This window comes from Tachyglossus aculeatus, chromosome 14, assembly GCF_015852505.1.
Source record: "Tachyglossus aculeatus isolate mTacAcu1 chromosome 14, mTacAcu1.pri, whole genome shotgun sequence".
Taxonomy (NCBI): Eukaryota; Metazoa; Chordata; class Mammalia; order Monotremata; family Tachyglossidae; genus Tachyglossus; species Tachyglossus aculeatus.
In genome coordinates this window covers 48,325,756-48,352,695 of record NC_052079.1, presented here as the reverse complement: position 1 = coordinate 48,352,695, position 26,940 = coordinate 48,325,756, and the positions used below count along the sequence as shown (strand labels likewise).

Genomic DNA, 26,940 nt, shown 5'->3' with positions numbered 1-26,940 from the left:
AGCGCGAGCGCACGCGCCTGCGCGCGCAGGCGGCTCGAGGGCGTCTCGCGGACGGCGCCTCGTGGCGGGTGTGGCGGCGCACGTGAGGGGGCGGAGCCAATAGGGGCCCGGCCTCGGCCTGCCCCGGGGGCTTATGGGGGAGCCTCCCTGAGGTAAGTGGGGGAGGGGCGGGCCCTCCACCCCATGGCTGGGGAGGGCAGGGTGATGCTAATAATAATAATAATAATCGTCATAATAATGGTATTTATTAAGCGCTTACTATGTGCCAAGCACTGCTGTAAGCGCTGGGGTCGATACAAGGCAGTCAGGTTGCCCCCTCTGGAGTGGATACAGGCAATTCGGGTTGGCCACAGTCCCTGTCACATATGATGGCCCCCTTCCATTCACTAATAATCGTCATAATAATGGTATTTATTAAGCGCTTACTATGTGCCAAGCACTGTTCTAAGCGCGGGGGTCGATACAAGGCAGTCAGGTTGTCCCCTCTGGGGCGGATACAGGCAATTCGGGTTGGCCACAGTTGCTGTCACATATATGGCCCCCTTCCATTCGTTAATAATCGTCATAACAATGGTATTTATTAAGCGCTTACTATGTGCCAAGCACTGTTCTAAGCGCTGGGGTCAATACAAGGCAGTCAGGTTGTCCCCTCTGGGGCGGATACAGGCAATTCGGGTTGGCCACAGTTCCTGTCACATATATGGCCCCCTTCCATTCGTTAATAATCGTCATAATAATGGTATTTATTAAGCACTTACTATGTGCCAAGCACTGTTCTAAGCGCTGGGGTCGATACAAGGCAGTCAGGTTGGCCACAGTTCCTGTCACATATGATGGCCCCCTTCCATTCATTAATAATCGTCATAATAATGGTATTTATTAAGCGCTTACTATGTGCCAAGCACTGTTCTAAGCGCTGGGGTCGATACAAGGCAGTCAGGTTGGCCACAGTTCCTGTCACATATGATGGCCCCCTTCCATTCATTAATAATCGTCATAATAACGGTATTTATTAAGCGCTTACTATGTGCCAAGCACTGTTCTAAGCGCTGGGGTCAATACAAGGCAGTCAGGTTGTCCCCTCTGGGGCGGATACAGGCAATTCTGGTTGGCCACTGTTCCTGTCACACATGGCCCCCTTCCATTCATTAATAATCATCATAATAATGGTATTTATTAAGCGCTTACTATGTGCCAAGCACTGTTCTAAGCACTGGGGTCGATACAAGGCAGTCAGGTTGTCCCCTCTGGGGCGGATACAGGCAATTCGGGTTGGCCACTGTTCCTGTCACATATATGGCCCCCTTCCAGTCATTAATAATCGTCATAATAATGGTATTTATTAAGCGCTTACTATGTGCCAAGCACTGTTCTAAGCGCTGGGGTCGATACAAGGCAGTCAGGTTGGCCACAGTTCCTGTCACATATGATGGCCCCCTTCCATTCATTAATAATCGTCATAATAATGGTATTTATTAAGCGCTTACTGTGTGCCAAGCACTGTTCTAAGCGCTGGGGTCGATACAAGGCAGTCAGGTTGGCCACAGTTCCTGTCACATATGATGGCCCCCTTCCATTCGTTAATAATCGTCGTAATAATGGTATTTATTAAGCGCTTACTATGTGCCAAGCACTGTTCTAAGCGCCGAGGTCGATACAAGGCAGTCAGGTTGTCCCCTCTGGGACGGATACAGGCAATTCGGGTTGGCCACAGTTCCTGTCACACATGGCCCCCTTCCATTCGTTAATAATTGTCATAATAATGGTATTTATTAAGCGCTTACTATATGCCAAGCACTGTTCTAAGTGCCGGGGTCGATACAAGGCAGTCAGGTTGTCCCCTCTGGGGCGGATGCAGGCAATTCGGGTTGGCCACAGTTCCTGTCACATATGATGGCCCCCTTCCATTCGTTAATAATCGTCATAATAATGGTATTTATTAAGCGCTTACTATGTGCCAAGCACTGTTCTAAGCGCTGGGGTCGATACAAGGCAGTCAGGTTGTCCCCTCTGGGGCGGATACAGGCAATTCGGATTGGCCACAGTTCCTGTCACATATGATGGCCCCCTTCCATTCATTAATAATCGTCATAATAATGTTATTAAGCGCTTACTATGTGCCAAGCACTGTTCTAAGCGCCGGGGTCGATACAAGGCAGTCAGGTTGTCCCCTCTGGAGCGGATACAGGCAGTTCAGGTTGGCCACAGTTCCTGTCACACATGGCCCCTTTCCATCCATTCATTCAGTCGTATTTATTGAGCGCTTACTGTGTGCAGAGCACTGGACTAAGCGCCTGAGAAGCAGTGTGGCTCAGTGGAAAGAGCCCGGGCTTTGGAGTCAGAGGTCATGGGTTCGAATCCCCGCTCCGCCAAGTGTCAGCTGGGTGACTTTGGGCAAGTCACTTCTCTGGGCCTCAGTGACCTCATCTGTAAAATGGGGATTAAGACTGTGTGCCCCACGAGGAACAACCTGATCATCGTATAACCACCCCAGCGCTTAGAACAGTGCTTAGCACATAGTAAGCGCTTAATAAATGCCGTCATCATTATTATTATTATTCTCTGGGCCTCAGTGACCTCATCTGTAAAATGGGGATGAAGACTGTAAGCCCCTCGTGGGACAACCTGATCACCTTGTAACCTCCCGAGCGCTTAGAACAGTGCTTTGAGCATAGTAAGCGCTTAATAAATGCCATCATTATTATTATTCTCTGGGCCTCAGTGACCTCATCTGTAAAATGGGGATGAAGACTGTGAGGCCCACGAGGGACAACCTGATCAGTGACCTCATCTGTAAAATGGGGATTAAGACTGTGAGCCCCATGTGGGACAACCTGATGACCTTGTAACCTCCCCAGCGCTTAGAACAGTGCTTTGCACATAGTAAGCGCTTAATAAATGCCATTATTATTATTATTACCTTGTAACCTCCCCAGCGCTTAGAACAGTGCTTTGCACATAGTAAGTGCTTAATAAATGCCATCATCATTATTATTATTATTCTCTGGGCCTCAGTGACCTCATCTGTAAAATGGGGATTAAGACTGTGCCCCACGAGGGACAACCTGATCATCTTATAACCTCCCCAGCGCTTAGAACAGTGCTTTGCACATAGTAAGCGCTTAATAAATGCCATCATCATTATTATTATTATCCTCTGGGCCTCAGTGACCTCATCTGTAAATGGGGATGAAGACCGTGAGCCCCATGAGGGACAACTTGATCATCTTGTAACCTCCCCAGCGCTTAGAACAGTGCTTTGCACATAGTGAGTGCTTAATAAATGCCATTATTATTATTATTCTCTGGGCCTCAGTTCCCTCATCTATAAAATGGGGATAGTAATAATAATAACGATGGCATTTATTAAGCGCTTACTATGTGCAAAGCACTGTTCTAAGTGCTGATGAAGACTGTGAGCCCCTCATGGGACAACCTGATCACCTTGTAACCTCCCCAGCGCTTAGAACAGTGCTTTGCACATAGTGAGTGCTTAATGCCATTATTATTGTTATTATTATTATTATTATTCTCTGGGCCTCAGTTCCCTCATCTGTAAAATGGGGATAATAATAATAATAATGATGATGGCATTTATTAAGCGCTTACTATGTGCAAAGCACTGTTCTAAGCGCTGACGAAGACTGTGAGCCCCTCGTGGGACAACCTGATGACCTTGTAACCTCCCCAGCGCTTAGAACAGTGCTTTGCACATAGTAAGCGCTTGATAAATGGCGTCATTATTATTACAAGTCGGCAACAGGTAGAGCCGGTCCCTACCCAACAACGAACTCACAGTCTAGAAGGGGGAGGCAGACAACAAAACAAAACATGTGGACAGGTGTCAAGTCATCAGAATAAATAGAAGTAAAGCTAGGGACTGTCTCTATATGTTGCCAATTTGTACTTCCCAAGCGCTTAGTACAGTGCTCTGCACATAGTAAGCGCTCAATAAATACGATTGATGATGATCATTAACAAAATAAATAGAATAGTAAATATGTACAAGGGAGCCTGATGTTGGGCAGGGATTGGCTCTGTCTGTTGCCAAATTATACTTTCCAAGCGTTTAGTCCAGTGCTCTGCGCACAGGAAGCGCCCAATCAATACGATCGATTGAATGAATGAACGTGGGGCTCAGTCTTAGTCCTCATTTCATATCAATCAGTCAATCAATCGTATTTATTGAGCGCTTACTGTGTGCAGAGCACTGTACTAAGCGCTTGGGAAGTACAATACAGAGACGGTTTTATAGCTGAGGTAATTGAGGCCCAGAGAAGCCTTTATCCCCATGTTACAGATGGGAGACCTGAGGCCCAGGGAATAATAATAATACTGATAGCATTTGTTAAGTGCTTACTATGTGCAAAGCACTGTTCTAAGCGCTGAGGAGGTTACAGGGTGATGAGGTTGTCCCCCGGGGGGCTCCCAGTCTTATTCCCCATTTTACAGATGAGGGAACTGAGGCCCAGAGAAGTGAAGTGACCTGCCCAAAGTCACACAGCCGACAAGTGGCGGGGCCGGGATTTGAACCCCCGCCCTCTGACTCCAAAGCCCGGGCTCTTTCCACTGAGCCACGCTGCTTCTCTATAATGATGATGGTATTTGGTAAGCGCTTACTATGTGCCAAGCACTGTTCTAAGCACCGGGGCAGATAGAAGCCTAGCAGGGTGTCCCAAGCGGGGCTCACAATCCTAATCCCCATTTTCCAGATGAGGGAACTGAGGCCCAGAGAAGCGAAGTGACTTGCCCAGGGGGCACACAGCTGACGAGCGGCCGAGGCGGGACTGGAACCCACGACCTCTGACTCCCAATAATAATAATAATAATAATAACAATAATAATAATAATAATAGCATTTGTTAAGCGCTTACTATGTGCAAAGAAGCCCGGGGTCTTGCCACTGAGCCACCCCGCTTGTCACGGGGTCACGGGGGAGAGGTGAGGGGTCGCCGGCGTCAATTAGAAGTGACCGGGAGGCCGTCCGGTGGGGTGACGGGAGTTAGGGACCCCTCGGAGGGGCGTCTTTGCCAGTCCCGCTGCCCCAGGCCCCGACGCAACACTGATAATAATAATTGTGGTATTTGTTAAGCGCCTTCTGCGTGCCAGACACCGTTCTATCGTACCGTACTGAGGAGCCCGGGCTTGGGAATCAGAGGATGTGGGTTCTAATCCCACCACTTTAGCCCGTGAGCCCGCTGTTGGGTAGGGACTGTCTCTCTATGTTGCCAACTTGGACTTCCCAAGCGCTTAGTCCGGTGCTTTGCACACAGTAAGCGCTCAATAAATACGCTTGATGATGATGTTGGGTAGGGACCACCTCCATATGTGGCCAACTTGGACTTCCCAAGTGCGTAGCGTTAACGACAAGTTGGGGGCAAAATAGGTGAATCGGTGTCAATCGGCCGCGGCGATCGTGTACCCAAGGCGGTGACGCAGGTAGGAAAAATGATTCCTAATTGTAGTCCTAATGACTCCGAATTGGAAAATGTAGGAAAAAAGGCATCCGAGATGAAGGAAAACGGCAACCCGCCCGTTCAACCTCCCGAGAGAGGTCCGAGTGACAAGCAGCCCCGATCCCACGCTCTCTGTTTCCTTTATGGAGTTACAGCAACATGGGAGTGGAGCATTTGGGAATTTCAGGAATTCAATTAGGACTGACGCGCTGTTATAAATTCTTGTTATCGCTGTCTTGGGCAGGATGCTGTCTGCCCGATGACCCTGCATAGATAGGTGTCGTTTGTTAATGGCCTTGAAGACATCTGTTGCAGAAAATCGCTCAGCCTGCACAAAATGGAGGGTTACGGTCAGCATCCACAAAATGGAGTCAGTCACGTCAAGTCCGCTAGTGGACAACAATCAATCAATCGTATTTATTGAGCGCTTACTGTGTGCAGAGCACTGCACTAAGCGCTTGGGAAGTACAAGCTGGCTGTACTTCCCAAGTACTTCCCAAATCGTACTACAAAATCGTACGTACTGTACCACAACACTTAGTCCAGTGCTCCGCACGCAGTAAGCGCTCAATAAATACGATTGAATGAATGAATGAATTGTACATATAATCATAATAATCAATCGTATTTATTGAGCGCTTACTGTGTGCAGAGCACTGTACTAAGCGCTTGGGAAGTACACGTTGGCAACATCTAGAGACGGTCCCTACCCAACAGCGGGCTCACAGTCTAGAAGGGGGAGACAGACAACAAAACATATTAACAAAATAAACAATAGTAAATATGTACAAGTTAAATAGAGTACTAAATACGTACAAACATATATACAGGTGCTGTGGGGAGGGGAAGGAGGTAAGGCGGGCATATATTCATTCAATTGTATTTGCAGCATTCCTTCATTCAATCGTATTTAATGATAATGATAGCATTTATTAGGTGCTTACTATGTGCAAAGCACTGTTCTAAGCGCTGGGGAGGTTATAAGGTGATCAGGTTGTCCCACGGGGCACATATCTATTCTATTTATTTTAGTTTGTTAATACATTTTGTTTTGTTGTCTGTCTCCCCCTTCTAGCCTGTGAGCCCGCTGTCGGGTAGGGACCGTCTCTGGACGTTGCCGCCTCGTGCTTCCCAAGCGCTCAGTCCAGCGCTCCGCGCACAGTAAGCGCTCAATAAATACGATTGAATGAACGAATGAATTGTACATATCTATTCTATTTATTTTAGTTTGTTAATACATTTTGTTTTGTTGTCTGTCTCCCCCTTCTAGCCTGTGAGCCCGCTGTTGGGTAGGGACCGTCTCTAGACGTTGCCAACTTGGACTTCCCAAGCTCTCAGTCCAGGCGCTCTGCACACAGTAAGCGCTCAATAAATACGATTGAATGAACGAATGAATTGTACATATCTATTCTATTTATTTTAGTTTGTTAATACATTTTGTTTTGTTGTCTGTCTCCCCCTTCTAGCCTGTGAGCCCGCTGTGGGGTAGGGACCGTCTCTGGACGTTGCCGCCTCGTGCTTCCCAAGCGCTCGGTCCAGCGCTCCGCGCACAGTAAGCGCTCAGTAAATACGATTGAATGAATGAATTGTACATATTTACTCTATTTTATTTTGTTAATATGTTTTGTTTTGTTGTCCGTCTCCCCCTTCTAGCCTGTGAGCCCGCTGTCGGGTAGGGACCGTCTCTGGACGTTGCCGCCCCGTGCTTCCCAAGTGCTCAGTCCAGCGCTCCGCGCACAGTAAGCGCTCAATAAATACGATGAATGAATGAATTGTACATATCTATGCTATTTATTTTAGTTTGTTAATACATTTTGTTTTGTTGTCTGTCTCCCCCTTCTAGCCTGTGAGCCCGCTGTGGGGTAGGGACCGTCTCTGGACGTTGCCGCCTCGTGCTTCCCAAGCGCTCAGTCCAGCGCTCCGCGCACAGTAAGCGCTCAATAAGTACGATTGAATGAATGAATTGTACATATTTACTCTATTTTATTTTGTTAATACGTTTTGTTTTGTTGTCTGTCTCCCCCTTCTAGCCTGTGAGCCCGCTGTCGGGTAGGGACCGTCTCTGGACGTTGCCGCCCCGTGCTTCCCAAGCGCTCAGTCCAGCGCTCCGCGCACAGTAAGCGCTCAATAAATACGATTGAATGAATGAATGAATTGTACATATCTATGCTATTTATTTTAGTTTGTTAATACATTTTGTTTTGTTGTCTGTCTCCCCCTTCTAGCCTGTGAGCCCGCTGTGGGGTAGGGACCGTCTCTGGACGTTGCCGCCTCGTGCTTCCCAAGCGCTCAGTCCAGCGCTCCGCGCACAGTAAGCGCTCAATAAGTACGATTGAATGAATGAATTGTACATATTTACTCTATTTTATTTTGTTAATATGTTTTGTTTTGTTGTCCATCTCCCCCTTCTAGCCTGTGAGCCCGCTGTGGGGTAGGGACCGTCTCTGGACGTTGCCGCCTCGTGCTTCCCAAGCGCTCGGTCCAGCGCTCCGCGCACAGTAAGCGCTCAGTAAATACGATGGAAAGAACGAGTGGATTGACGGCTGATGGATCTTGTGTTTCCCGTAGGGTCAGCCACCCCACCATGAGCCCCGAGGAGCCCCGGGAGGTCCTCGTCCTGCTGGCGGGCCTGTGCCTGGCGACGCTCGGCCCCTCGGAGGCCGCCCCCGGCCCCCGGCACGACTACTGCGTCCTCGGCGCCGGGCCGGCCGGCTTGCAGGGAGCCTACTTCCTGGAGCGGGCCGGGAGGGACTACGTGGTCTTCGAGCGGGCCGGGGCCCCCGGCAGCTTCTTCACCCTGTACCCGCGCCACCGGAAGCTCATCAGCATCAACAAGCGGCACACGGGCAGCAAAAACAGCGAGTTCAACCTCCGCCACGACTGGAACTCCCTGCTCAGCCACGACCGCCGGCTGCTGTTCCGACACTACTCCCGCGACTACTTCCCCGACGCCGGCGACCTGGTGCGCTACCTGGGAGACTTTGCGGAGCGGCTGGGCCTCCGGGTGATGTACGACACCGCCATCGCCCACGTTGCCCTGGAGAAGGACCAGCAGGCCTGGAATGGCCATTTCTTCGTCCTGACCGACCAGCGGGGCCAGCGATACCGGTGCAGGTAATAATAATAAGAAGAAGGACGGCATTTGCTAAGCGCTCGCTATGTGCAGAGCGCTGTTCTAATCAATCAATCAATCGTATTTATTGAGCGCTTACTATGTGCAGAGCACTGTACTAAGCGCTTGGGAAGTACAAATTGGCAACACATAGAGACAGTCCCTACCCAACAGTGGGCTCACAGTCTAAAAGGGGGGGGGGGGGGGATCTAAGTGCTGTTCTAAGTGCTGGGGGGGATCAGGTTGTCCCACTTGGGGCTCAAATAATAATAATAATAATAAGGACGGCATTTGCTAAGCACTCGCTATGTGCAGAGTGCTCTTCTGAGCGCTGCGGGGGATCGGGTTGTCCCACTTGGGGCTCACAGTCTTCACCCCCATTTTACAGATGAGGGACCTGAGGCTCAGAGAATCAATCAATCGTATTTATTGAGCGCTTACTGTGTGCAGAGCACTGGACTAAGTGCTTGGGAAGTCCAGGTTGGCAACATAGAGAGACGGTCCCTACCCAACAGCGGGCTCGCAGTCTTAAAGGGGGAGACAGAGAACAAAACCAAACGTACTAACAAAATCAAATAAATAGAATAGATATGTACAAGTAAAATAAATAAATAAATAGAGTAATAAATATGTACAAACGTATCTACATCTATACAGGTGCTGTGGGGAAGGGAAGGAGGTAAGATGGGGGGGTGGAGAGGGGGACAAGGGGGAGAGGAAGGAAGGGGCTCAGTGTGGGAAGGCCTCCTGGAGGAGGTGAGCTCTCAGTAGGGCCTTGAAGGGAGGAAGAGAGCTAACTTGGCGGATGGGCAGAGGGAGGGCATTCCAGGCCCGGGGGAGGATGTGGGCCGGGGGTCGATGGCGGGACAGGTGAGAACGAGGTACAGTGAGGAGATTAGCGGCGGAGGAGCGGAGGGTGCGGACTGGGCTGGAGAAGGAGAGAAGGGAGGTGAGGGAGGAGGGGGCGAGGGGATGGACAGCCTTGAAGCCCAGGGTGAGGAGCTTACTTTGTGCAGAGCACTGTACTAAGCGCTTAATCATGCGATACGTAGCACATACATAGCACGGCATCCCCTGCGCCCTTTGAGGGAACCGATCAACGCCCCTCGCCCCCCCCCCGCCCCCCGACTTCTGTCTCCACAGCGTGCTCCTGGTGGCCACCGGCGTATCGGTCCCCAACCAGATCGACTTCCCCGGCTCCGAACACGTGGAGGGCTACGAGACGGTGTCCGTGGACCCAGAGGACTTTGCGGGCCAGAACGTGCTCATCCTGGGCCGAGGGAACTCGGCCTTCGAGACGGCGGAGAACATCCTGGGGGCCACCAACTTCATCCACATGGTGAGCCGTTCCCGGGTCCGCCTCTCCTGGGCCACCCACTACGTCGGAGACCTGAGGTACGGCGTCGGCGCCGGGACGGCCCGGCCCTCGGACCGGAGGGGACGGCCGTAGGGCCAGGTGAAGGGATAGCGGGGCGGACGGTTTCTCTTTGAGTGTTCAGAAGAAGGCGGGGGGTGGAATTCCCCTACCTCTCTTCTTGGAGAGGAGAGAAAAACATCCAGATGATCAGGAAATGTCACAGCGGAATAGCAAATGTTTAGGATCGGAAGGGAGGGGTTTTTTTTTCTTTTCTTTTTTTTCTATTTATTTTATTTTGTTAGTATGTTTGGTTTTGTTCTTGCCATCGACCCCCGGCCCACGTCATTCCCCGGGCCTGGAATGCCCTCCCTCTGCACATCCGCCAAGCTGGCTCTCTTCCTCCCTTCAAGGCCCTACTGAGAGCTCACCTCCTCCAGGAGGCCTTCCCACACTGGGCCCCTTCCTTCCTCTCCCCCTCGTCCCCCTCTCCATCCCCCCCATCTTACCTCCTTCCCTTCCCCACAGCACCTGTATATATGTATATATGTTTGTACATATTTATGACTCTATTTATTTATTTATTTATTTATTTTACTTGTACATATCTATTCTATTTATTTTATTTTGTTAGTATGTTTGGTTTTGTTCTCTGTCTCCCCCTTTTAGACTGTGAGCCCACTGTTGGGTAGGGACTGTCTCTATATGTTGCCAAATTGTACTTCCCAAGCGCTTAGTACAGTGCTCTGCACACAGTAAGCGCTCAATAAATACGATTGATGATGATGATGATGATGATGATTTAAGGAATTCCCCTACCCTCTGCCAAAGGCCTTCCCAGACTGAGCCCCTTCTTTCCTCTCCCCCTCGTCCCCCTCTCCATCCCCCCCATCTTACCTCCTTCCCTTCCCCACAGCACCTGTATATATGTATAGATCTTTGTACATATTTATGACTCTATTTATTTATTTATTTATTTTACTTGTACATATCTAGTCTATTTATTTTATTTTGTTAGTATGTTTGGTTTTGTTCTCTGTCTCCCCCTTCTAGACTGTGAGCCCACTGTTGGGTAGGGACTGTCGCTATATGTTGCCAACTTGTACTTCCCAAGCGCTTAGTACAGTGCTCTGCACACAGTAAGCGCTCAATAAATATGATTGATTGATTGATTGATTGATTCAGAGATTGTGGCTCCAGTCTCTAAAACCAATATGGTTGAGGAATCTTGTCCACTTCCTCTTCACTTCCTCACACACTCCAAATTCCCCCACTGTCGAACATAATTAACTCATATCGAGCCCAGCAGAAAAAACGATATCTATTAAGCGCTTACTACGAACGAGGCCCAGCGTTGAGGAATCTTGTCCACTTCCTCTTCACTTCCTCACACACTCCAAATTCCCCCACTGTGTCCTTCCCTTCCCCACAGCACCTGTATAGATGTATATATGTTTGTACATATTTATTACTCTATTTATTTTACTTGTACATATCTATTCTATTTATTTTATTTTGTTAGTATGTTTGGTTTTGTTCTCTGTCTCCCCCTTCTAGACTGTGAGCCCACTGTTGGGTAGGGACCGTCTCTATATGTTGCCAACTTGGGCTTCCCAAGCGCTTAGTCCAGTGCTCTGCACACAGTAAGCGCTCAATAAATACGATTGATTGGTTGATTGATGGATGGAGCAGGGGCTTGGGAGTCAGAAAAACCTGGGTCCTAATCCCGGCTCCACCACATCTGCTGTGTGACCTTGGGCAAGTTACCTCACGTCTCTGGGCCTCAGTTACCTCATCTGTTACAAGGGGATGAAGACTGCGAGCCCCGTGTGGGACAGGGACTGTGTCCAACCTGCTTAACGTGTATCTCCCCCAGTGCTCAGAACAGCGCTTGGCACATAGTAAGCGCTTCACAAGTACCATTACGACTTTGATGATGATGGTTATTATCCGTCGGGGTGGAGAGAGGGAGGCGGGAGTCCAGAAAACGCTTCGGAGGAAGGAGTGGGAGAGTTTAGCAGTTGAGTCAAGGCTGAAAGGCAGCGATGGGTCGAGGACAGCACTAGCCACCGAGCGGAACGGTAACTTTCGCCCTCCTGGAGCCCGCCACGGCCGTGGTCCTGGGTTCTAATCCCGGCTCCTCCACTTGTCAGCTGGATGACTTTGGGCAAGTCACTTAACTTCTCTGTGCCTCAGTTCCCTCATCTGGAAAATGGGGATGAAGACTGGGAGCCCCACGTGGGGCAACCTGATTACCTTGTATCTACCCCAGCTCTTAAAACAGTGCTTGGCACATAGTAAGCGCTTAACAAATACCATTATTATTATTATCACGTTGCCAGCTTCCAGTTGGCCCTGAGTCTGTTCGTCGTTGGTTGGCCCCCCCGTAGGGTCTGTGACGTGGGCTTACAGTTATTTATTATTATTGTTATTATTAATGGCATTTATTAAGCGCTTACTATGTGCAAAGCCCTGTTCTAAGCGCTGGGGAGGTTACAAGGTGATCAGGTTGTCCCACAGGGGACTCACAGTCTTCATCCCCATTTTACAGATGAGGGAACTGAGGCCCAGAGAAGTGAAGTGACTTGCCCAAAATCACCCAGCTGACAATTGGCAGAGCCGGAATTCGAACCCATGACCTCTGACTCCAAAGCCCGGGCTCTTTCCACTGAGCCACGCTGCTTCTCTGACCGAAGGCCGGAGATTCCCTGTTTCTTCGCTGACCGATTGCTTGATTTGGGGTTTCTGCTACTTGGGAGTGGAAGATGGGAAGAGGAAGGACAGAAGGAGAAAGGAACGGACGGAATGGAGAGAAGAGAATTAAGCTCTTTTCCGCATTCCAGCTCGTGAGCCCATAATAGCCTAAAGTCATTGTCGGTCACTGACCGAACCGGAAAGTTGTAGATTCCAGGATATTCCCTGTGGGGCTGGATTCTTTTAGACCGTCTCTATATGTTGCCAAACTTGGACTTCCCAAGCGCTTAGTACAGTGCTGTGCGCACAGTGAGCGCACACTGGCGAAGCAGCCTGGCTCAGTGGAAAAGAGCCCGGGCTTTGGAGTCAGAGGTCATGGGTTCAAATCCCGGCTCCGCCACTTGTCAGCTGGGTGACTTTGGGCAAGTCACTTCACTTCTCTGGGCCCCAGTTCCCTCATCTGGAAAATGGGGATGAAGACTGTGAGCCCCACGTGGGACAACCTCGTGACCTTGTATCCCCCCAGCGCTTAGAACGGTGCTCGGCACATAGTAAGCGCTTAATAAATGCCATAAAAAAATAAATAAAAATGCGATTGATTGATTGATTGATTCTCCGACCTCTAACTGGGGACTCTTGCGCGCTTCCTGCGGGTTCCAGGGCGGTCAACAACGGCCTGCTAGACACCTACCAGCTGAAATCGCTGGACGGGCTCCTGGAGGCCGACCTGGAGGACCTGGCCATCGTCAAGGACCAGAAGGGGAAGTTGCGCGTCACGCTCCAGCTCTTCCTGGAGAAAGCCAACCTGAGCGACCCCGCCCAGGCCGTCCCCCTCCCGCAGGACGAGGTGGACAACTTCGCCATCCGGGTCCCCTACGATCGGGTCATCCGCTGCTTGGGCTGGAACTTCGACTTCTCCGTCTTCAGCAAGTGAGTTCCACGTCGGGGCCCAGCGGGGATGGGGCACTTTGTCCCGCTGAAGGAGCGGTGCTGGTTCTCCATGGAGCTTTCACGGGCTCCGTGGAGAATCAGGAAGGTCTTCCGGCCTCCACCGGGAATCGTATCGGTCTCCCGGCCTCCTTGGAGAAACCCGGAGGTCTCCCGGCCTCCTTGGAGAAACACGGAGGTCTCCCGGCCTCCGTGGGGAAACGGGGCGGCCTCCATAGTGCTCTGGGCATCCCCAACGTGACAGGAGAGGGTCGGAATTGCCCGATCCCTCCTCTCCCAGCCTCACCCCGTCTCCCGGCCGTGTCACCCCTTTTCTGCCTTTAGGTCCCTCAGACTAACCCCGGGAACAGGGCACAGGAAGAAATACCCAGTGATCAAAGCGAGCTATGAGTCCAGGGGAACCCGGGGGCTCTTCGTCTTGGGGGCCGCCAGCCACTCCGTGGATTTCCGGAAATCCGCCGGCGGGTTCATCCATGGATTCCGCTACACAGGTGAGCCCTGGGGGAGACAGGACTGCAGCTGCTTCTCCTGGTATTGCTCCCCAACGGTAATGTCTTGGGTTTTCATCATCATCATCATCATCAATCGTATTTATTGAGCGCTTACTATGTGCAGAGCACTGGACTAAGCGCTTGGGAAGTACAAATTGGCAACATCTAGAGACAGTCCCTACCCAACAGTGGACTCACAGTCTAAAAGCGGGAGACAGAGAACAAAACCAAACATACTAACAAAATAAAATAAATAGAATAGATATTAGACTTTAGAATAGATAGAATATTAGAATAGATTTTAGACTGTGAGCCCACTGTTGGGTAGGGACTGTCTCTATATGTTGCCAATTTGTACTTCCCAAGCGCTTAGTACAGTGCTCTGCACATAGTAAGCTCTCAATAAATACGATTGATGATGACGATATGTACAAGTAAAATAAATAAATAAATAAATAGGGTAATAAATATATACAAACATATATACATATATGCAGGTGCTGTGGGGAAGGGAAGGAGGTAAGATGGGGGGGATGGAGAGGGGGACGAGGGGGAGAGGAAGGAAGGGGCTCAGTCTGGCGGGGTTTTGGGATCGCCCGCTACCCAGAGAACTCAAAGCGTTTTCCTCTGGACTAATTCACCGTACTCTACCAAGCGCTTAGTACAGTGCTCTGTTTATACAGAGCTTAGTACGGTGCCCGGCTGAGGAGCGACGTGGCGTAGTGGGTAGAAGCAGGTCCAGGGAGTCAGAAGGTTGTGGATTCTAATCTCGGCTCTGCCACTTGTCTGCTGTGTGACCTTGAGCAAGTCACTTTTCATTCATTCATTCGTATTTTTTGAGCGCTTACTGTGTGCAGAGCACTGTACTAAGTGCTTGGGAAGTACAAGTTTCTCTGGGCCTCAGGGACCTCATCTGTGAAATGGGGATTGAGACTGTGGGCCCCACTTAAGACAGGGACTGGGTCCAACCTGATTTGCTTGTATTCACCCCCACTGCCTGGCACATAGTAAGTGCTTAAATACCATTATTATTAGTAGTAGTAGGAGGAGGATAGTATTATCAGAAGCAGCGTGGCTCAGTGGAAAGAGCCCGGGCTTTGAAGTCAGAGGTCATGGGTTCGAATCCCGACTCCACCACATGTCTGCTGTGTGATCTTGGGCAAGTCACTTCACTTCTCTGGGCCTCAGTTCCCTCATCTGTAAAATGGGGATTAAGACTGTGAGCCCCACGTGGGACAACCTGATCACCCTGTATCCTCCCCAGTGCTTAGAACAGTGCTTTGCACATAGTAAGCGCTTAACAAATGCCAATTATTATTATTATTATTATCCACCCTCTTATTATTCCCACATTAGCATGTCGAGACAGATTTCTTTTTTTCTTGGAACAGGGAGGAATGTTGCCGACTTGTACTTCCCAAGCGCTTAGTACAGTGCTCTGCACACAGTAAGCGCTCAATAAATACGATCGAATGAATGAATGTGAACAGAGGATAGGCAAATAATCTACACCAGGAAAAGTGCATTCTGGAATAGATCTGTAATAATAATAATAATGGCATTTGTAAAGCACTTACTATGTGCAAAGCACTGTTCCAGGCTCTGGGGAGGTTACAAGGGGATCAGGTTGTCCCACGGGGGGGCTCACAATTTTAATCCCCATTTTCCAGATGAGGGAACTGAGGCCCAGAGAAGTGGAGTGACTTGCCCAAAGTCACACAGCAGACTGTTGGCGTAGCCGGGATTTGAACCCATGACCTCTGACTCCAAAGCCCGGGCTCTTGCCACTGAGCCACGCTGGGAGACAGTTCCACCCTGTCTTGTCGCTTCTGGCTGCGGATAAGAGTACGGTAGATATTTCTGTTCTAACCGTACTGTTTACAAAACTGCCCAAATTGGTTTATCTTCAAAGCGTCACGTTTCGCGTGAAGCGAGTCCACAACAACGGCATCATTTTGAAGCCGGGAGCGACTTGAAACCTGGGCCCGAGATGTCCTCGGGAGAATCTGGCCCTTTGTTTCTCTTTCCCTGGCATAAAATTGTCCGTTAGGGTTTTGTGAGGATTCAGGCATTGCTGCATTGCAGGCATGTTTATGCCACAGGTCGGTTGCCTTTGAATGGCTGATTTGATTTTCCTTTTTCTTAACACCCCTGGGGATCAAATGAAAAAAACCCCACCTGAACCCAAGATTGCAAATGTAAGCAAAAGAGCCCACGGATCAGAAGAGATGAAATGTGAAAGCTCCCATTAGCACGGGCAACTCATTCCAACATTGCATCTGGGTGGTATTTGGGATTGCTCGTTAGAACTGTAGAGCAGCGTGGCTCATTCATTCGTTCAGTCGTATTTATTGAGCGCTTACTGTATATATGTATATATGCCTGTACATATTTATTACTCTATTTATTTATTTTACTTGTACATATCTATTCTATTTATTTTATATATGCCTGTACATATTTATTACTCTATTTATTTATTTATTTATTTATTTGTTTTACTTGTACCTATCTATTCTATTTATTTTATTTTGTTAGTATGTTTGGTTTTGTTCTCTGTCTCCCCCTTTTAGACTATGAGCCCACTGTTGGGTAGGGGCTGTCTCTATATGTTGCCATCTTGTACTTCCCAAGCGCTTACTGTATATATGTATATATGCCTGTACATATTTATTACTCTATTTATTTATTTTACTTGTACATATCTATTCTATTTATTTTACTTTGTTAGTTTGTTTGGTTTTGTTCTCTGTCTCCCCCTTTTAGACTATGAGCCCACTGTTGGGTAGGGGCTGTCTCTATATGTTGCCATCTTGTACTTCCCAAGCGCTTACTGTATATATGTATATATGCCCGTACATATTTATTACTCTATTTATTTATTTATTTATTTTACTTGTGCATATCTATTCTATTTATTTTATTTTGTTAGTATGTTTGGTTTTGTTCTCTGTCTCCCCCTTTTAGACTGTGAGCCCACTGTGGGGTAGGGGCTGTCTCTATATGTTGCCATCTTGTACTTCCCAAGCGCTTACTATATATATGCCTGTACATATTTATTACTCTATTTATTTATTCATTTTACTTGTACATATCTATTCTATTTATTTTATTTTGTTAGTATGCTTGGTTTTGTTCTCCGTCTCCCCCTTTTAGACTGTGAGCCCACTGTTGGGTAGGGGCTGTCTCTATATGTTGCCATCTTGCACTTCCCAAGCGCTTAGTCCAGTGCTCTGCACACTGTAAGCGGTCAATAAATACGATTGATTGATTGATTGATTGATTGCAGGGCACTGGACTAAGCGCTTGGGAAGTCCAAGTCGGCAACATCTAGAGACGGTCCCTACCCAACAGCGGGCTCACAGTCTAGAAAGTGGAGACAGACAACGAAACAAAACATATTAACAAAATAAAATAAATAGAATAAATATGCACAAAATAAAATAAATAGAATAAATATGCACAAAAGTCAGAGGTCGTGGCTTTGAATTCCGACTCCGCCACATGTCTGCTGTGCGGCCTTGGGCTAGTCACTTCTCTGAGTCTCAGTGACCTCATCTGTAAAATGGGGATGAAGACTGTGAGCCCCACATGGGACAACTTGATCACCTTGTATTCCCCCCCAGTGCTTAGAACAGTGCTCTGCACGTAGCGCTTAACAAATTCCATCATTGTCATTATTATTATTATTATTATTATTATTATTATTATTATTATTATCATTGCACAGCAGGTGGTACTTGGGCTAATCTGTTTTAATAATAATGATGGCATTTGTTAAGCGCTTACTATGTGCAAAGCACTGTTCTAAGTGCTGGGGAGGATACAAGGTGATCAGGTTGTCCCACGGGGGGCTCCCAGTCTTCATCCCCATTGTCCAGATGAGGGAACTGAGGCCCAGAGAAGTGAAGTGACTTGCCCAAAGCCACCCAGCTGACAATTGGCAGAGTTGGGATTTGAACCCATGACCTCTGACTCCAAAGCCCGGGCTCTTTCCACTGAGCCACGCTGCTTCTCTGTAATAGCAATACTTCTTGACATTTGGGGGTTGAATTTGGCCCCTCTTGGCGATGCTAGTTTTTGTGTTTCTGTAGCCTTCCAATGGGGCTCCCTTCAAAACCCTACTGAGAGCTCACCTCCTCCAGGAGGCCTTCCCAGACTGAGCCCCTTCCTTCCTCTCCCCCTCGTCCCCCTCTCCATCCCCCCCGCCTTACCTCCTTCCCTTCCCCACAGCACCTGTATATATGTTTGTACGCATTTATTACTCTATTCATTTTATTTGTACATATTTATTCTATCTATTTTAGTTAATATGTTTTGTTTTGTCCCTGTCTCCCCCTTCTAGACTGTGAGCCCACTGTAGGGTAGGGACCGTCTCTAGATGTTGCCAACTTGGACTTCCCACGTGCTCTGCCCACAGTAAGCGCTCAATAAATACGATTGAATGAATGAATGAAGAAGCCTTCCCAAACTAAGCCCTCCTCTCCTCTTCTCCCACTCCCTTCTGCATCGCCCTGCATTGCTCCCTTCATTCATTCATTCAGTCGTACTTACTGAGCGCTTACCGTATGCAGAGCACTGTACTAAGCGCTTGGGAAGTACAAGTCAGCAACACATAGAGACGGTCCCTACCCAGCAACGGGCTCACGGTCTAGAAGGGGGAGACAGAAACCAAAACAAAACGTAATAATAATAATAATAATGATGGCATTTGTTAAGCGCTTACTATGTGTGAAGCACTGTTCTAAGCACTGGGGGATACAAGGCGATCAGGTTGTCCCACGTGGGGCTCACAGTCCTCATCCCCATTTTCCAGATGAGGGAACTGAGGCCCAGAGAAGTGAAGTGACTTGCCCAAAGTCACACAGCTGACAATTGGCAGTTCCCTCATCTGTAAAATGGGGATGAAGACTGTGAGCCCCACGTGGGACAGGGACTGGGTCCAACCTGATTGTCGTATCTACCCCAGCGCTTAGAACAGTGCTTACCACTTCTAGGCCGTGAGCCCACTGTTGGGTAGGGACCGTCTCTCTATGTTGCCAACTTGGACTTCCCAAGCGCTTAGTACAGTGCTCTGCACGCAGTAAGCGCTCAATAAATACGATTGAATGAATGAATGAACATAGTAAAGACTGAGCCCACTGTTGGGTAGGGACCGTCTATATGTTGCCAACTTGTACTTCCCAAGCGCTTAGTACAGTGCTCTGCACACAGTAAGCGCTCAATAAATACGATTGATGATTGATTAACAAATATTTTTTTTTTGTCCAGAGTCACTCTTTCCCAGATCCTTGGTTTCCTTGTGTTGCCAACTTGTACTTCCCAAGCGCTTAGTACAGTGCTCTGCACGCAGTAAGCGCTCAATAAATACGATTGATTGAATTGGCAGAGCCGGGATTCGAACCCATGACCTCTGACTCCCAAGCCCGGGCTCTTTCCGCTGAGCTACGCTGCTTCTCATGTAGACATGTAGACAGGTGTCAAAATCTTCCCCGCCATCCCCACAACACGTATGTATATTAACGTCTGTCTTCCCCCTCTGGGCTGTGAGCTCGTCGTGGGCAGGGAATGTGTCTGTTCGTTGTACGCTCCCAAGCGCTTAGTACGGTGCTTTGAATACCGTAAGCGCTCAATAAATACGACTGGATGAATGAATGAATGAATGAATGAATGAATGGTGGCAGAGGCGGGGTTAGAATCCCAGGCCTGTGCTCTATCCACTGTCACACTTCTCATTCATTCATTCAATCGGATTAATTGAATGCTTATTCATTCATTCAGTCAGTCATATTTATTGAGCGCTTATTCATTCATTCAATCATATTTATTGAGCGCTTACTGTGTGCAGAGCACTGGACTAGAGAAGCAGCGTGGCCCAGTGGAAAGAGCCCGGGCTTTGGAGTCAGTGGTCAGGGGTTCAAATCCCGGCTCCGCCGATTGTCAGCTGGGTGACTTGGGGCGAGTCACTTCACTTCTCTGGGCCTCAGTTCCCTCATCTGTAAAATGGGGATGAAGACTGGGAGCCCCCCGTGGGACAACCTGATCACCTTGTAACCTCCCCAGCGCTTAGAACAGTGCTTGGCACATAGTAAGCGCTTAATAAATGCCATCATTATTATTATTATTATTATTATTACTAAGTGCTTCTCCTCTTCCAAGGATTTAGTCCAGTGCTCTGCATACAGGAAGTGCTCAATAAATCCGCTGGATCGACCAACTGATTGATTGTGGGGTCTCCCCCGGGGCCACAGTAACGGCCACAGCTCAGGGGGCCAGGTTTGTTCATTCATTCATTCATTCATTCAATCATATTTATTGAGCACTTACTGTGTGCAGAGCCCTGTACTAAGCGCTTGGGAAGTACAGGTTGGCATTATTAAGGTCACATCTCCTTCAAGAAGGTTGTCTTCTTTTCTTTTTCTTCCACTCCCTTTGAAAAGCGCTTAGTACAGTGCTCTGCACACAGTAAGCGCTCAATAAATACGATTGATGAAAAGCAGCACGGCCTTGCAGACAGAGCACAGGACTGGGGGTCAGAAGGTCGTGCGTTCTGATTCTGGCTCTGCCAGTTGTCCACCGTGTGAACTTGGGTTCATTTTTCTGTGCCTCAGTTACCTCATCTGTACAATGGGGATTGAGAGTGCGAGCCCCACTTGGGACGGGGACCGTACCCAACTCAATCTGCTTGTATTTATTTATTTATTTATTTTACTTGTACGTGTCTATTCTATTTATTTTATTTCGTTAGTATGGTTTTGTTCTCTGTCTCCCCCTTTTTAGACTGCGAGCCCACTGGTGGGTAGGGACCGTCTCTAGATGTTGCCAATTTGTACTTCCCAAGGGCTTAGTACGGTGCTCTGCACATAGCGCTCAATAAATACGATTGATGATGATGACTGTCTCTAGATGTTGCCAATTTGTACTTCCCAAGGGCTTAGTACAGTGCTCTGCACATAGTCAGCGCTCAATAAATACGATTGACGATGATGATGATGATCCACTCCAGCGCTTAGTACAGTAAGAGCTTAAGAAATACTGTTATTATTATTATTATTATTATTCTGCTTGCTCCCCCTCGTTTCCCCCCCGGCAGCCCGGGCCGTCCACCGGCTACTAGAGTACCGCCATCATGGAGTCCTCTGGCCTTCCCCGGGCTACCCCATCACCCAGCTGACCAACTCCATCCTCCGGAGGGTGAATGAGGCCTCGGGCCTCTACCAGATGTTCGGCGTGCTGGCGGACGTCATCCTACTGAAGGGGTGAGTAGCTGGTTCCAACTTGGACTTCCCAAGCGCTTAGTACAGTGCTCTGCACCCAGTAAGCGCTCAATAAATACGATTGATTGATTGATTGGTTCCAGACTGAGCCCCCTCCTTCCTCTCCCCCTCCTCCCCCTCCCCCCAGCACCTGGATATATGTGTAGATGTTTGTACATATCTATTACTCTATTTATTTTACTTGTACGTATCTATTCAATTTATTTTCTTTTGTTAATATGTTTGGTTTTGTTCCCTGCCTGCCCCTTCTAGACTGTGAGCCCGCTGTTGGGTAGGGCTCCGTAAATACGATTGAATGAGTGAATACCGTGTGCCAGGCGTCGCATTCATTCATCCAGCTGTATTTACTGGGCGCTTACTGTGTGCAGAGCACTGTACTAAGCGTCTGAGAAAGTACAGTTCATTCATTCATAAGCTGTGTTTTGTTTTGTCGTCCGTCTCCCCCTTCTAGCCTGTGAGCCCGCCATTGGGCAGGGACCGTCTCTAGACGTTGCCGACTTGGACTTCTCTGCACACAGTGAGCGCTCAATAAGTACGACTGAATGAATGAATGAATGAGTAGCCTGAGTGTAATGAGTGAATGAATGAGTGTCGCTCCCGATCCCTAGGAACGCCACCGGGTTCGAGTACCTGGAAGAGTTCCCCGTGGGAATGCTGGCCGAGCTGGAAGCGCACACCGGGAGGGAGGCGCGGCACGGGCTGTTCGTCGTCGCCATGGAGTACGGCAGGAACTTCTCCGGGCCCGACAAGGACGTCTTCTATTACAACCGGGCGGTGGGGGATGTGGAGGACGCCTGGCAGTCCAACTTCCTGCATCCCGTCATCTACTATTACCAGCGCCTCCCAACTGGTGAGCAGGGCTCTGGCCCACTCTTGACCTTGCCCAAGAATCAATCAATCAATCAATCATATTTATTGAGCGCTCACTGTGTGCAGAGCACTGGACTAAGCGCTTGGGAAGTCCAAGTTGGCAACATATAGAGACGGTCCCTACCCAACAGTGGGCTCACGGTCTAGAAGGGGGAGACAGAGAACAAAACCAAACATACTGACAAAATAAAATAAATAGAATAGATATGTACAACTAAAATAAATAAATAGAGTAATAAATATGTACAGACATATATACATATATACAGGTGCTGTGGGGAAGGGAAGGAGGTAAGATGGAGGGGATGGAGAGGGGGACGAGGGGGAGAGGAAGGAAGGGGCTCAGTCTGGGAAGGCCTCCTGGAGGAGGTGAGCTCAGGGGGGTCGCATAACTAGAAGCCCCTGGGCGCATCCCAAGACCCCCGCGTCCTGTAAAGCTGATGGGAGAATTCCCTCAAATCAATCAATCAATCATATTTATTGAGCGCTTACTGTGTGCAGAGCACTGTACTAAGTGCTTGGGAAGTCCAAGTTGGCAACATATAGAGACAGTCCCTACCCAACAGCGGGCTCACGGTCTAGAAGGGGGAGACAGAGAACAAAACCAAACATACTGACAAAATAAAATAAATAGAATAGATATGTACAAGTAAAATAAATAAATAGAGTAATAAATATGTACAAACATATAGACATATATACAGGTGCTGTGGGGAAGGGAAGGAGGTAAGATGGGGGGATGGAGTGGGGGACGAGGGGGAGAGGAAGGAAGGGGCTCAGTCTGGGAAGGCCTCCTGGAGGAGGTGAGCCTGGGGGGTCGTGTAACTAGAAGCCCCTGGGCGCATCCCAGGACCCCTGCGTCCTGTAAAGCTGATGGGGGAATTCCCTCAAATCTATCAATCAATCAATCGTATTTATTGAGCGCTTACTGTGTGCTGAGCACTGTACTAAGCGCTTGGGAAGTACAAGTTGGCAACATCTAGAGATGGTCCCTACCCAACAGTGGGCTCAGCTGGTAAAACTGAGTCGTTTGAGCCGGAAACCTCCAAGGGAGAGTCAGGAGGCCCGGCTCTGGGCGCCGTTTGCTGCCCCGTTTGCTGTTTTGTCTCCCCCTTTTAGACTGTGAGCCCACTGTTGGGTAGGGACTGTCTCTATATGTTGCCAATTTGTACTTCCCAAGCGCTTAGTACAGTGCTCTGCACACAGTAAGCGCTCAATAAATACGATTGATGATGATGATGATGATGTAAACGGGCACCCTGCCCACAGAGCCCAAATTTCGCACAAAAAAGAGATACCGCGGCCCTGACCGGCGAGCCGGAGGGCAGCGCGTGTCAGGAGATGCCGCTAGCCAGGAGAGAAAGGGAATCCCTAATAATAATAATAATAATAACGGTATTTGTTAAGCTCTTACTATGTGCCGAGCGTTGTTCTAAGCACTGGTCATCAGGTTGTTCCACGGGGGGCTCACAGTCTTCATCCCCATTTTGCAGATGAGGGAACTGAAGCACAGAGAAGTTAAGTGGCCACATTTAATAATAATAATAATAATAATAATAACGGTATTTGTTAAGCTCTTACTATGTGCCAAGCATTGTTCTAAGTGCTGGTCAATAATAATAATAATAACGGTATTTGCTAAGCTCTTACTGTGTGCTGAGCATTGTTCTAAGCGCTGGTCCACAATAATAATAATAATAATAATAATAATAACGGTATTTGTTAAGCTCTTACTATGTGCCGAGCGTTGTTGTAAGCGCTGGTCATCAGGTTGTCCCACGGGGGGCTCACAGTCTTCATCCCCATTTTGCAGATGAGGGAATTGAAGCACAGAGAAGTTAAGTGGCCACATTTAATAATAATAATAATAACGGTATTTGTTAAGCTCTTACTATGTGCCGAGTGTTGTTCTAAGCACTGGTCATCAGTCTGTCCCACGTGGGGCTCACAGTCTTCATCCCCATTTTGCAGATGAGGGAACTGAGGCACAGAGACGTTAAGTGGCCACACCTAATGATAATAATAATAATAACGGTATTTGTTAAGCTCTTACTGTGTGCCAAGTGTTGTTCTAGGTGCTGGTCAATAATAATAATAATAATAATAATGGTATTTGTTAAGCTCTTACTATGTGCCCAGCATTGTTCTAAGCGCTGGTCATCAGGTTGTCCCATGGGGGGCTCACAGTCTTCATCCCCATTTTGCAGATGAGGGAACTGAGGCACAGAGACGTTAAGTGGCCACACCTAATAATAATAATAATAATAATAACGGTATTTGTTAAGCTCTTACTATGTGCCAAGCGTTGTTCTAGGCGCTGGTCAATAATAATAATAATAACGGTATTTGTTAAGCTCTTACTATGTGCCGATCGTTGTTCTAAGTGCTGGTCAATAATAATAATAATAATAATAATAACGGTATTTGTTAAGCTCTTACTATGTGCCAAGTATTGTTCTAAGCGCTGGTCAATAATAATAATAATAATAATGGTATTTGTTAAGCTCTTACTATGTGCCGAGCATTGTTCTAAGTGCTGGTCATCAGGCTGTCCCACGGGGGGCTCACAGTCTTCATCCCCATTTTGCAGATGAGGGAACTGAGGCCCAGAGAAGTGAAGTGGCCACACCTACTAATAATAATAACGGTATTTGTTAAGCCCTTACTATGTGCCGAGCGTTCATTCATTCATTCAGTCGTATTTATTGAGCGCTTACTGTGTGCAGAGCACTGGACTGAGCGCTTGGGAAGGACAAGTTGGCAACATAGAGAGACGTGGTTCTAAGCGCCGGTCATCAGGTTGTCCCACGGGGGGCTCACGGTCTTCATCTTGATCAGCTTGTAACCTCCCCAGCGCTTAGAGCAGTGCTCGGCACATAGTAAGCGCTTAATAAATGCCGTCATCATCATCATCATCCCCGCCGCCGTGACTGCGATGAGGCCTCTGTCTCCCCGCAGAGAAGGAGATGAGGCTGCGTCCCCAGGACTGGTCCCTCCCACGGCCGGCGGCCATCCATCACATTGTGGAGGATTTCCTCACCGACTGGACCGCCCCGAACGCCCACGTCCTCCCCCTCAGGCGCTTCCTGGAGAACTGTTTGGACACCGATTTGCGCAGCTTCTACGCAGGTAACGGGAGGGGCCCCGGGACGGCGGAGGAGGGACGGGAGGTGGGATGTCTTCAGAACTTGGACTTCCCAACGCGCTTAGTCCAGTGCTCTGCACACAGGAAGCGCTCAATAAATACAACTGATTGATTGATTGATTGAGAAAGCGAGCCGGGAAATCGTACTGGGCCGGGAATACCGAAACAGATATGCAAAATTGACTACTTAACCTGTAACCACATCAACAATAACCCCTGTTAATAATAATAATAAGACCATCTCTATATGTTGCCAAATTGTACTTCCCAAGTGCTTAGTACAGTGCTGTGCACACAGGAAGCGCTCAATAAATACAATTGATTGACTGATTAAGAAAGCGAGCTGGGAAATCGTACTGGGCCGGGAATACCGAAACAGATATGCAAAATTGACTACTTAACCTGTAACCACATCAACAATAACCCCTGTTAATAATAATAATAAGACCATCTCTATATGTTGCCAAATTGTACTTCCCAAGTGCTTAGTACAGTGCTGTGCACACAGGAAGCGCTCAATAAATACAATTGATTGACTGATTAAGAAAGCGAGCTGGGAAATCGTACTGGGCCGGGAATACCGAAACAGATATGCAAAATTGACTACTTAACCTGTAACCACATCAACAATAACCCCTGTTAATAATAATAATAAGACCATCTCTATATGTTGCCAAATTGTACTTCCCAAGTGCTTAGTACAGTGCTGTGCACACAGGAAGCGCTCAATAAATACAATTGATTGACTGATTAAGAAAGCGAGCTGGGAAATCGTACTGGGCCGGGAATACCGAAACAGCTATACAAAATTGACTACTTAACCTGTATCCACATCAACAATAACCCCTGTTAATAATAATAAGACCATCTCTATATGTTGCCAAATTGTACTTCCCAGGCGCTTAGTACGGTGCTCTGCACACAGGAAGCGCTCAATAAATACAGTTGATTGATTGATTAAGAAAGCGAGCCGGGAAATCGTACTGGGCCGGGAATACCGAAACAGATATACAAAATGGACTACTTAACCTGTAACCACATCAACAATAACCCCTGTTAATAATAATAAGACCATCTCTATATGTTGCCAAATTGTACTTCCCAAGCGCTTAGTACAGTGCTCTGCACACAGTAAGCGCTTAATAAATATGAATGAATGAATGAAGGATGGCATTTGTTGAATGCTTGCTATGTGCAAAGCACTGTTCTAAGCGCTGGGGAGGATACAAGGTGATCAGGTTGTCCCACTTGGGGCTCAATCAATCAATCAATCAATCAGTCGTATTTATTGAGCGCTTACTGTGTGCAGAGCACTGGACTAAGCGCTTGGGAAGTACAAGTTGGCAACATCTAGAGACGGTCCCTACCCAACAGTGGACTCACAGTCTAGAAGCAGCGTGGCTCAGTGGAAAGAGCCCGGGCTTGGGAGTCAGAGGTCGTGGGTTCGAATCCCGGCTCCGCCACAAGTCTGCTGTGTGACCTTGGGCGAGTCACTTAACTTCTCTGAACCTCTGTTACCTCATCTGTAAAAATGGGGATTAAGACTGTGAGCCCCACGTGGGACAACTTGATCACATTTTATCCCCCCCCCCC

The 26,940-nt window shown here is 48.2% G+C and overlaps 1 protein-coding gene across 5 annotated transcripts in view; it reads left to right on the top strand.

Moving 5' to 3' along the window:
• The first annotated feature begins 78 nt into the window (after positions 1-78).
• Positions 79-26,940, top strand: part of FOXRED2 (FAD dependent oxidoreductase domain containing 2) — a 39,322-nt gene continuing 12,460 nt past the window's right edge. For 4 of the 5 annotated variants that reach the window (XM_038756670.1, XM_038756669.1, XM_038756672.1 and 1 more), the window contains exons 1-8: positions 79-152; positions 8,025-8,570; positions 9,712-9,963; positions 13,277-13,546; positions 13,889-14,055; positions 21,149-21,314; positions 21,941-22,182; positions 25,161-25,331. In XM_038756670.1, coding sequence (XP_038612598.1) covers positions 8,041-8,570; positions 9,712-9,963; positions 13,277-13,546; positions 13,889-14,055; positions 21,149-21,314; positions 21,941-22,182; positions 25,161-25,331 — 1,798 coding nt within the window. In that variant the 5' untranslated portion in view covers positions 79-152; positions 8,025-8,040. Of the gene's footprint in view, positions 153-8,024; positions 8,571-9,711; positions 9,964-13,276; positions 13,547-13,888; positions 14,056-21,148; positions 21,315-21,940; positions 22,183-23,695; positions 23,733-25,160; positions 25,332-26,940 lie in introns of those variants that run through there. The other variant, XM_038756673.1, reaches the window with a different exon arrangement.